We start from the raw sequence: 11,691 nt of genomic DNA on the forward strand, positions 1-11,691 counted from the left end.
TAATCAAAATAACATTTTACTTCACTTTGAAAGATATATGAATTATTTTTTTTTGTTAAATCACATTTAAATGTTGCTTACTAAATATCCATTGGAGGCCACCTCGAAATGCTGAACATTTTGTAAAATATTCTTGAATACTTCTGGACTACGATACAGTACTGCAAGGAAGACTACATTTTAACCAAGGAGTCCAGCAGAAAAGTAATATTTTCAGTATTTACAAATTTCCTACAATCTCTTGCTTACTTACTTTACTTTGATGGCTGCTTTTCCGGTCCCATACAGCAGGGGAACCCCACTCTCTACAGGACCTCCACTGTCGTTTTATGTTGTTCGTTCAGAGTATTTAACGTTTCATATTACATATTGTTCATTTACTGTTATATCGTCACTGTCAAAAGACTCGTGAAATAAGAAAGTCTTCAGTTTCCTCTTGAAAGCCTTAATGTCTTCAATCATTCGAATGTTTCGTGGGAGCTTATTATATAGTCTTGGGGCTGCATATTTAAAGGCTCTGGAGCCTAAAGTGGATATAAATTTAGGTTCCAACAGTTTGAGGCCATCAGTAATTATTCTCGTGTTGACACGATTTTGTTGGCTGCGCTATATGTAGCAATTCTCTTAAGTATTTTGGATGCCCGGTTCTGATAACTTGGTGGGTTATTGTACATATTTTAAATTCAATTCTCGCTTTAATCGGCAGTCGGTGTAAATTGATTAGTATAGGGGTGATCCTTTTATCAGTCTTGCTCCTCTGTTTATAATGTTTTGTAATTTCTTAAGTTGCACTTTTGGTAAATTGTAGTAGATAGAGTTGCAGTAGTCAATCCTGGTAATAACACAGTTTATCACAAGTTTCTTTACAGAATTTTCGTCCAGGTACTTTATTATAAATGCAATATTTCTTAGATGATAACCAGCAGTTTTTATTACATTATTTATTTGGGCCTTTAGAGACAGGTTACAGTCAAGAAATACACCTAGATCTCGAACTTTACTAGATATCGGCACAGAGTCATTATTTATGTTCATTTGAATATCACCTAAGTTTCTCACGCTATTTCTCTTGCCCACCACCATGAATTCAGTTTTGTTCTCATTTAATTTTAGTTGATTAAATGTCATCTATTCTCTAACACTATCAAGGATTCGGTTTAGAGTTTCAGTAGTGTCATGTATATCATTTATGGAGAAGTAAAATTGTGTGTCATCTGCAAATCTTCACGCCATGCCTTTGTAGCATTTTCGATAGACCAATAGTATAGATGCAGAATAAGATTGGGCCAAATACACTCCCCTGGGGTATCCCTCTTTTTAAGGGTTCATATGGTGAACAAGAGTTTCCAATTTGTACACAGTAATTTCTACCAACTAAGTAGTCTTTTAGGTATTTGAAGGCTTAAAACCTATGAATACTAAATAAAAATAAATATACATGTATTATAGTAAATTCATCATACATATGTTTCAAAACTGCATTAATATATTTTGGTTAAAGTTTTTAAGTACGATAGTTCTACGTGCGGTAAGCTATATCTAACAGGACAGATTATTAAATCTAGTAGGTTGTAATATTGATATTGAGTAGGCTATAATATACAGGGAGTCCTTGGGTTACGACGGTCCCGACTTATGCTGTTTCGAGGTTATGAACGCGCCCCATAAAAATATAAAATACAATATTATGCGTCGTTCTGTCTTACATCGTTAGCGTCCTAAGCGACGTAAACAATTGCGAACTAGTTTCTAGCAAGCAGCGGATGAATACGCTTTGTTTCGGTTGTTGGCGAGGAAGACGGCGTCAGTCACGTCACTCAGTTTCAGTGATACGCCATTTTGGTTGTGTACGCCGGTTCTCTCTCTCACGTGTTTGATCGTTTTTTTAACTTTTTGCCCTTCGTTATTACTCCAAAGCTTAAGGCAGATTCTTCTGATGGCAGTGCATCAAAGAAAAGAAAGGCCATCACCATGAATGTAAAATTAGACATTATTAAGCGATCTAAAATTGGTGAAATGCCAACGAACATTGGCCAGTCGCTTGGCCTTAGTCGTTCGACCGTGGCTACCATTCTTAAGGATAAAGAGCGCATCGTTCAACATGTGAAAGGATCTGCACCTATGGAATTAACAGTGATAACCAAGCAGTGTAGTGGTTTAATTATTGAAATGGAAAGGTTACTGTATTGGTGCCTTGGTTGGAAGATCAAAGTCAACGGCGTATTCCGGTGAGCCTTATGGTGATTCAGGAGAAAGCGAAAAGGTTGTTTGAAGCGTTGAAAAAAGAAAGGGGGGAAGAAAGTGAAAGTTAAGAGTTTTCGGCTAGTAGGGGTTGATTTATGCGATTTAAGGCTCGAGTCAATTACCATAACCTTAAAGTGCAAGGTGAAGCTGCTAGTGCGGATGAGAAAGCAGCAAGTGAATTTCCTAAAGCATTGTCCGAGATAATTAGGGAGGGGGGTTATTCTGCTTATCAAGTGTTCAACGTGGATGAGACAAGTTTATTTTGGAAGCGTATGCCTAACCGTACATACATCGCAAAGGAGGAGAAGTCAGCACCTGGTCATAAAGCCAGCAAGGAGAGGCTAACTTTACTTCTTGGGGGAAATGCTGCTGGCGACTTCAAACTGAAGCCATTGCTGCTGTATCAGGCTGAAAATCCAAGGGTACTCAAGGGCATTTGGAAGAGTCAACTCCCAGTCATTTGGAAGGCAAATAAGAAGGCATGGGTGACACTTGCAGTGTTTGAGGACTGGTTTATCAACCATCTTGTGCCTAGTGTGGAGCGGTATTGCACCAAAAAGGGTATCCCCTTTAAGGTGTTGCTAGTGCTGGACAATGCCCCTGGACACCCTGCCCAGCTGGGAGACTTTCACCCCAATGTCAAGGTGGTTTACCTTCCACCTAAAACCACGGCCCTTTTACAGTCTATGGACCAAGGAGTGATTGCTTCGATCAAGGCCTACTACCTCCGAAGGACAATTGCTGTGGCATTACAGGCAACTGAAACAAAGAAGGACTTGACTCTGAAGGACTTTTGGAAGTCCTACAACATCCTTGATGCTGTGAAGAACATTGCTGATTCCTGGGAGGAGGTGAAGATTACAAACATGAATGGTGTTTGGAGGAAACTATGTCCTCAATTTGTGAATGATTTCCTTGGGTTTGAGGACACAGTTGACCATGTTATTAAAAACATTGTTGCCCTGAGTAAGGAAATCGATCTGGAAATAGAAGTTGATAATGTTACAGAGCTGCTGGAATCTGATGGAGAGGAGTTATCTGCTGGGGACTTGATACAGCTGGAGAAGCAGATCATCGAGGAAGAAGAAGAAACCCCCACCCCAGAGGCTAAGGCTTTCACAAGGCAGGGCTTGTCTAAAGGTTTTGCCGAGATACAGCAAGCATTGGCAACTTTTGAGGCTCAGGATCCTAACATGGAAAGGTTCACCAGGGTTTCCAGAGGCATCATGGATTTACTGCAGTGTTACAAGGAGATCTTGGATGAGAACAGGATCCTGTCTGACCAGTCTAACCTGAAGTGGTTTTTTAAGAAAGTAGTCAGACCTGCCTGTACTACTCCAGATTTGCCAGCAACAGAGCCTCTACCCTCTACCTCAGCTTCCTCTATTGCTACAGAGCCTCTACCGTCTACCTCGGCTACCTCTATTGCTACAGAGCCTCTACCGTCTACCTCAGCTGCCTCTACTACTCCAGCTTCTCCACCACCTTCTGTAGGTTCTGCATCACTTGCTTCAGCTTTTCCACCATCTTTCTCAGTTCCAGAGAATCCTGACTCACCTGCCCCAGTTTCTCCAGCATCTTCCTCTCCACAATAAACCTGTCTCTCCGTCCCTTGCAACATCCCTTCCAGTGTGCAAGCCAACCATAGGAATAAGGTGAGGAATTGTTCTTTTTTTTTTTTTTATTAATATTTACTTTAATTCATGTGGTAAGGAATTGTTTTCTCTTTTTCTAATACTTTTTTATGTCATTTGTTATATTTTATTATAGTACAATACTTTATAGTAATGTACGTATAGAGTAATTTATTTATGATGTTCCGACTTACACTGAAATTCGGGTTATACCGCGTCTTAAGAACGGATCAACGTCCTAAGTCGAGGACCCTCTATATCATTAGCTAGCTAGAGTGAAAATAATAGCCTATCAGTTTAAGGGGACCATCTGCTATGGTGTATAAATTAAAAACTTGAAAAATCGAAAATAAAGTTATTGTTTCAACGCCTCCACTTCTGACGAAGAGGACAACTATTCAACATGACAGAAGCTGGCGTGAATGCGTTAGGACACAGATGGCCACCCCGTGACGTGCCGGAGCGGCAACAAGGCTGCTAACAACTCTACAGCTACTTACTAATGCCCATCGGCCCCAGTTATGCTATAACTACACAAGATTCCAGGTTGCTGCGAAGAATTGTTCAAACGGTTGTCAGTGGGAAAAAAACATATAAGTAGGCCATTGCTTGCGGCGGTGGCCTCCCGTTACTAATCATTTCTTTTTACATGATGCAGGTACGGGCGTGGGATTTTTGGTAAACACGGGTGCTTGACGTTCTCCTGCCAAAGCCACTCTCCAGAATACGACATAGTCTGTCTTAATCTGCCAACTTCCACTTGGTAGCTGCCAACGGATATGTGATACCCAGCTACAATTTCAAGAACCTCACATTATCATTTGGAAGCATCAAACATTGCTAGAAGTTTCTTGTTGCTGACGTCACATTGCCAATCCTTGGCATGGATTTCTTCTCACATTACCACCTCCTGATTGATGTCGCTCACCGACGGCTAGTCAACGCACTCTTACTGGTCCACATTTCTTCAACCTGGCCCCTCCAACCTCGCTTTCCACATCAGTGCACCCACAGAAACCTACGCCCAACTCCTCACCTCCTCACGTCGTACCCGTTGTCTTCTGTCCAGAACTTCACCAAACAGCCACGGTTCCCACCAAACATGGTATTTATCACTGCGAAGAATTGTTCAAATGGTTGTCAGTGGGCAAAAAACATATAAGTAGGCCATTGCTTGCGGAGGTGGCCTCCCGTTACTAATCTTTTCTTTTTACATGATGCAGATACGGGCGTGGGATTTTTGGTAAACATGGGTGCTTTACGTTCTCGTTCTCCTGCCAAAGCCACTCTCCAGAATACGACATAGTCTGTCTTAATCTGCCAACTTCCACTTGGTAGCTGCCAACGGATATGTGATACCCAGCTACAGTTTCAAGAACCTCACTTTATCATTTGGAAGCATCAAACATTGCTAGAAGTTTCTTGTTGCTGATGTCACATTGCCAATCCTTGACATGGATTTCCTCTCACATCACCACCTCCTGATTGATGTCGGCTAGTCAACGCAGACTCTTACTTGTCCACATTTCTTCAACCTGGCCCCTCCAACTTCGCTTTCCACGTCAGTGCACCCACGGAAACCTACGCCCACCTCCTCACCTCCTCACGTCGTACCCGTTGTCTTCTGTCCAGAACTTCACCAAACAGCCACGGTTCCCACCAAACATGGTATTTATCACTATATCAAGAATATGTAGTCCCCAGTGTTTGCCTGATTCAGGCACCTGGCACCAGATCGTTTGGCAGCCACTAAACAAACGTTCTCCAAAAATGGAAGAAATTATCCTTTGCCATCCACTCCATGGTCATCACCCTTACACATCGTCCTGAAGAAAGATGGCTCCCTGAGTGTGTGTGTGTGTGTGGGTGGGGGGGAGGGGGGGGGGGGGGGCATTACAGGCATTTGAACATGCAGACAAAACTGGATCACTGCCCCCTTCCATACATTGCCGACATGACCTCCTACTTGTACAAAGCGAAGGTTTTCTCCATGCTCGACCTCCTGAAGGGGTATTATCAGGTGCCCATGACCCTAGAAGACATCCCAAGACTGCTATCACCATCCCCTTCGGTACATACACCTTCAATTTTTCCTGTTTTGGCCTTCATAATATTGGGGCCACTTTTCAATGCCTCATGAATGGCATCTTAGGGGACCTCCTCTTTGTATGTTACGTGGACGACATACTTTAGTTCTCTTCCTAATAAGAAGAACACCTCCGTCACCTATGAATAGTGTTCAAAACAGCCTTGTAGTCCAGTACGACAAGTGTACCTTTGGCGCCAAAGAAGTATTGTTCTTGGGGCATCACATCACTCCTGAAGGAGTTCACTTCCTCCCTGAGAAGTTAGCAGCTGTTCAGAACTTCCCTCATGCCCTCGACTGTCAAAGCATAGCAAGAATTCTTGGGCATGACCAACTATTATCACAGTTTCCTGCCAGCTATCGCTGCCCCCCCCCCCCCCCCCCCCTCACTCAAGAGCAAGCCAAAAGACCTGAAATGGATACAGCCTTTTGCAATGCAAGTAATGCCCTATCTACCACTGCTGCTCTTACTTTTACCATGCCACATGCACCTCTCCTCTCCATGTCACTATTGGTGCAGTATTTGAGCGGTGGTCAACGTCTTGCCCCCAGAACACTGCCCAAGGTAGAATCCGGCTAATCTACCTTCAACAGCTAATTGCTGGCGGTGCCCTTGGCTGTCCGTCACTTTCACCACTTCTTAGAAGATACGCCCTTCATCATTTGTGTGGACCAAATGCCTCCGGTGTGCGCCTTCACTCGACAGTTCGATGACTGGTCCGCCCGTCAACGCCGACCTCTCTCTGCTGTGGCTAACTACAATTGAACTCTTTAACACGTCCCTGGGAAAATAAATCCCGTGGCTCATGGCCTTTCAAGAAAGACATTTGCTGTCATTCACCTGGGATTGGATTACAACGCCTTGGCAGAAGTCTAACGAAAAGATCCAGAGTACCAAGCTTGTAGGACATTTTGTACATCACTCCGATGGGAAGACGTTCTCCTTGACGACTCCAATGCCACCCTCCTCTGTGAGGTCAGTCCTAGTAGACCAAGACCGTGGATACCTGCTCCCATGCGCCGACAGGTGTTTAATTTCATTTGTGGCCTTGCACATCCTTCTAGACAGTGGCATTGCAGACTAGTGGCCAGATGAGAGAATTCTTCCCACCCCCACCCGCCTAGCAGAAGCGGTCCTTACCACTTTTCCCTCCTCTGGAGGGTTTCAAGCCCTTTTGATCTCTGGCAGGAAAAGGCTGCTTAGACACCTTTTTCGAGGACTATGGAATTGGATGTCTAGGCCCTGGGGAGGAGGGAGTCTTTGGTGGAATTCCTCCATTGCTCCTTGACCTCTTCTGGCCTGAATAGGGCTGTAACATCAAGGGTTGAGTTCCTGAGCCTAGTAACCTTAGCCTTGGGTTTGTGAAACCTTTCAATCACAGCATTTGAGAATTGTATTCTCCCATAGGTTAACAACCTGATGGGAGAGGAATTCCAAAGTCTGAGTGCTGGACAAGATGTTTCCATGGACCTCCTTGTAGGTTCCTTGGACTAATCCGCATACTTTGGCACTTTCTCCATGTTAAGGATCTTAGATGCGGAAAACGAGGCTGAGAGCCCAGAAAGCCTCTCTATCAGGATACCTCTAGAGAGCCTCTACCGAAGGATCTAGAGGTAAAACCAGTAGGGGCTCGTGTATCCTCATAACACCTCTTCTGCTCGATGAAGGAAGATGGGAGGAGTTTAGAGGACGAGCCTGCTCGACATGAGCTACAGGAGCTGGCGATCTTAGAGAATGCCGCCTTTCTGGCTGCTGTCAAACCCTTAGACCACTTAGGTGATCTTTGGGTCCCATATACATAGTCCAAGACTGTGTACTTGCCTTCCTGAGTGGCTGTCTCTGGGTTGGCCAACCCATTGATAGCCCTCATGCAGGCTATGACTTGCCAGAAGGCGTACTCTGACTACCTAAGCTCAGCTTCTGAATGGAATTTTGGACTAGCTTCCCTAGAGAGGTAGTCGTTATCGGAGTCCATATCATCATCCACGTCCAAGCTCTCACCCATACAAGCCTGGGGTGGGTCGAGGTCATCAACAGAAGGGATGTCTCCTGAAACTCCTGCCACTGAAGATCTAGCTCTCTTTTGTAACATGGTCTGGAAAGTGCCTGTCGTAACGCAGAGGTCTGAACCTCTCGCAGGATGTTATTCGTTCTCTGTTGGTGGTCTGGAGAAGTGTCTTAATTCGGGCAGAGCTACTTCAATTGGCGAAGGCCAGAAGTAAGGCACAAGTGAGATCTCTCGTGGAGCTATGCCCGTACTCGAGCGAGGATAATGTAAATCGGCGTGAGGAGCCTGCTTCGGCATCCTTCTCCTGCTTTACCGTCATGACTAGTGCCAATTCCGGGCGAGAGAGATCCTGCTAAATCCCATGATATCCCCTTACTGCTCCACGAGGTTTTCCGAAGGGAGAGAGAATCATAGGGGGCTCTGGGGCCCTCACCCTGCTAGAAACGGGCCTCTTCCTGGGGTCTGTCGGGAAAGCAGAAGGAAACTAACTTCTCCAAAGGGATCCTCGGTGTAGAGGCCACTGCTGACTCTGCTTGAGTGGTTATGGAAGTAAGAACCTTTGCTCTGGCTGGGTAGCGTCCACCATTGCTTGCTTGATGGCCTTGAGCAAACTATTGAACCAAGATGGCCGTTTCACATACAGCAGACAGGTCCAGAGTGTTCTTGGGGAAGCCTGAGAGATAGAGATCGCTACCTCGGGAAATGCAGCCTCGGCACCTGAAACTGAGGGGGAGAAGAACTCCAAAGAAGCATCTCAAGGACCTCCTGAGTGATCTTCCAAGGGCATCTGGAGTGATGGGCACGCCAGCACACTTGTTTGGCAATTCCCTGAATCCTTCTGGAAAAGAGATGGGACGTCTGCCTCTTGCTGGTGTCGTTGAAGGCTTATTCGCTGATGCTGTTGCCTCTCTGCTGTGCTGTCAGAGACCTGGACCTTCCTTGCTAGCAGGAGCGGGTGAAAAACTTGGGGAAGCACATAAAGAGCGATCGTAAATATCAGTTTTACGCACCGCATGCGATCCTCACACAGACGGTGAGTGTGGTGGTGAATGCAGGGCAGGTGTCGGAGACGTCCCATGGGCTGGGTAAGTCATAAAAATATTCGCATCTCGTTTTGCAGCATGAAAATTTTGTAATCAGCAGATTCTTTCGTAAAGAGAGGTATGACCGTATATATATATATATATATATATATATATAACGCACTGGAGATCAACAGGCAGGTGATTGACGAGCCGGTGAGCATCAACGCGCAAGGGAGCGACATGTTACTGGCGAGCGTCGTGTTGGCGATCTGCGCGCATAAGATTGAAGAGATGTAGCATGACACATTGGCGATCAGCAAGCCTGTGAGAGGGGATCATGTATATGGCGATTGGTGAGCATGTGAATGACGCGTTGGCGAGCAGGAGACCGTCGCACTGGTAAACAGCGAGATGGCAAGTAGTGTCCAGGCGAACAACAACATGACAAGAGGTGTGCCAGAGATCACTGGGCAGGAGAGAGTCGTCTGGTGAGAGATTGTCTAGGAGGGCGAGATAGTGAATGGCGCGTTAGAATACCATGTGCTGGCGAACAGTGAACTGATGGAGACCAGAGATCATGCGGAGACGTGTGAAGGAAAATAGTGGAAGGCGAGCGTCCAACCAGAGTGACCATCATCAGCAATAGGAAAAAAATTGTGAGCAGAGCATCAACCATGCGCCGGTGAGTGACGATCACAAGGTGTTGCGTGACGAGCACGAGCTGGAGAGGGACGATCCCGAGAAGACCAACGATCACGAGCAGGAGAATCATCGCCAACTGGAGCACTGCCTGATGAAGGGTGAGGACGAAGATCTCGGAGCACATAGAGGAGGACTACTGTCCCTGGAAGACGAAGAGATCCAAGGATGGTGTGTGAACTCTTCGCCTGCAGGAGGTTGCCAAAGAGCGGGCAAGCAGGCGCTCTGATTACGTCAGTGTGCAAGACTAGCAGGAGCAGGTGAAGGCAAGAGATGGTCCTTGCAGACAGCAAAAGCATCCACAGGAGACAGGTCTTCTACCTCGGAGGAACCAGGGGAAGGACTCCTTCAGGTCCCCTGCTGCAGAAGTTCCAAGAGCACCTCCTTGAAAGGAGGCCCAGCCACACTCAGTGATGGGCATGCCTGCAGAACATCTGAAAAACAGAAGTAGTCACCCGAGGGCAGGGGCGAAGTTGGTTCTCTAGGGGAAGCTGATATGTCCCCGAAGCCCCAAGGCTACCCTGGCGTTAGTTGGTCCACGCTTCTACTTTATTGTCCCTCGTAAGATGCCAAACGAGCAGGAGCTTCAGGAAGAGATTAGGGGGGGGGGTGAAAATATTCAAGGTTTCTTTGCCCTTAAGGAAGACCCCAAAGACGAAGAATCTCTCGTAGATTTCTTCTTCCGCCGTTGCCCAAATCTCTTTACTGGGAGGCAGACCACTCGCTACACTCCTCGCAGGTGGAACCTTGCTTATGGCGACATCCTCTGCAGGTTAGACATAAAGAATGGGGGTATGTCTCGACAGAGGACATGATGTAGCAAGAGCGCCCTTCAGGCCCTGGACAAATAAGCATGAGGATGTAAGAAAGTACACGCACACCTGAAAAGAAAAAGCAATGAATTTGTAATGGCCAAGTCTTGCAAAGCAGAGAGCAGACACATCCGTTCTCCTCAAGCCAAAAGAAAAAAAAATACTGTTTCACTGGTGTGGAGTGGGAGGGGTAGCTGGCAAACCCCGCTACCCCTTCACTACTATCGCTAACTAGCAGTTGGGTGGTTGCCATATCGCTAAAAGTCTCAATGGCTAGTCTTCCAGCTTTGTCGAAAGGTAATCCCTATTAGATAGGTTTGAAGTGTCGGAACAAACTGAAAATATTTATGAAAATATATTGTGAATCTTGTGTGAATAACCATAACTTCAAACTTCAATCCACAAAAATAATTCACAACCTCAAACGAATCCACGAAAATAATTCACAAGTACACTCTGGGTTGCAAAAATAATATATAAATTTTTTTTTAAATACAGTACTTTATTAGACTAGTAGATCATTAATACAAAAAACAGTATGGCATATTATACCAATTGTGTCCTTTAATATTTGGAAATTATAAAAAGAAAAATTTATAACACTGAATCTACATTGATTTCATCATTAGCATTCCAAGACAGTTTTCCTTTCCAGACTTATATTTCTTTGTTATTCCTGTTATTTGGCTTGGCGATTCCAATTTCTGGATAACTAATCATCCATTCCCATTTACCCAAACAATATAAAGGAATAACTAAAAACAATATAATTTGGAACATTCTGCCATTTTCAACCATATTTGTATAACCAGTGCTGGAAAATTACATTTAATGTAAAACTTACACTATAAGGAAAACTAAGGTTTTCAGGTGAGAAGATATACCATAAACTTGGTAACAATTTGATTGTTAGGTGGGAATATTAACAAATGGTATACACTATACCAGATTCACTACAAAAAACTAATTTCCTCATGAAAGAACAAATAGAAATTTGTGATAATTGGTAGCCAAAAAATTTCAAACCCAACAAAACTATAAGAATACAAGAAATGTTACTCTCACCAGCAATAAATTGCACTGGAGTATAAAATGAGGCATTTCTTCAAGCATTATAAGTACAGAATTACACATAGCTTGGCAAGATACTATACTTATCATGAGAAAAATAAAGGATTTGTA

General features: G+C 44.6%; 1 protein-coding gene across 1 annotated transcript; it reads left to right on the forward strand.

Moving 5' to 3' along the window:
• Positions 1–2,608: 2,608 nt before the first annotated feature.
• On the forward strand, positions 2,609–3,839 carry LOC137643279 (tigger transposable element-derived protein 1-like). The gene has a single exon (XM_068376119.1). The coding sequence runs from the start codon at positions 2,931–2,933 to the stop codon at positions 3,837–3,839; it is 909 nt and encodes a 302-aa protein (XP_068232220.1). The 5' UTR covers positions 2,609–2,930.
• The last annotated feature ends 7,852 nt before the right edge of the window (positions 3,840–11,691 follow it).

The sequence above is a fragment of the Palaemon carinicauda genome, chromosome 6, assembly GCF_036898095.1.
Source record: "Palaemon carinicauda isolate YSFRI2023 chromosome 6, ASM3689809v2, whole genome shotgun sequence".
Taxonomy (NCBI): Eukaryota; Metazoa; Arthropoda; class Malacostraca; order Decapoda; family Palaemonidae; genus Palaemon; species Palaemon carinicauda.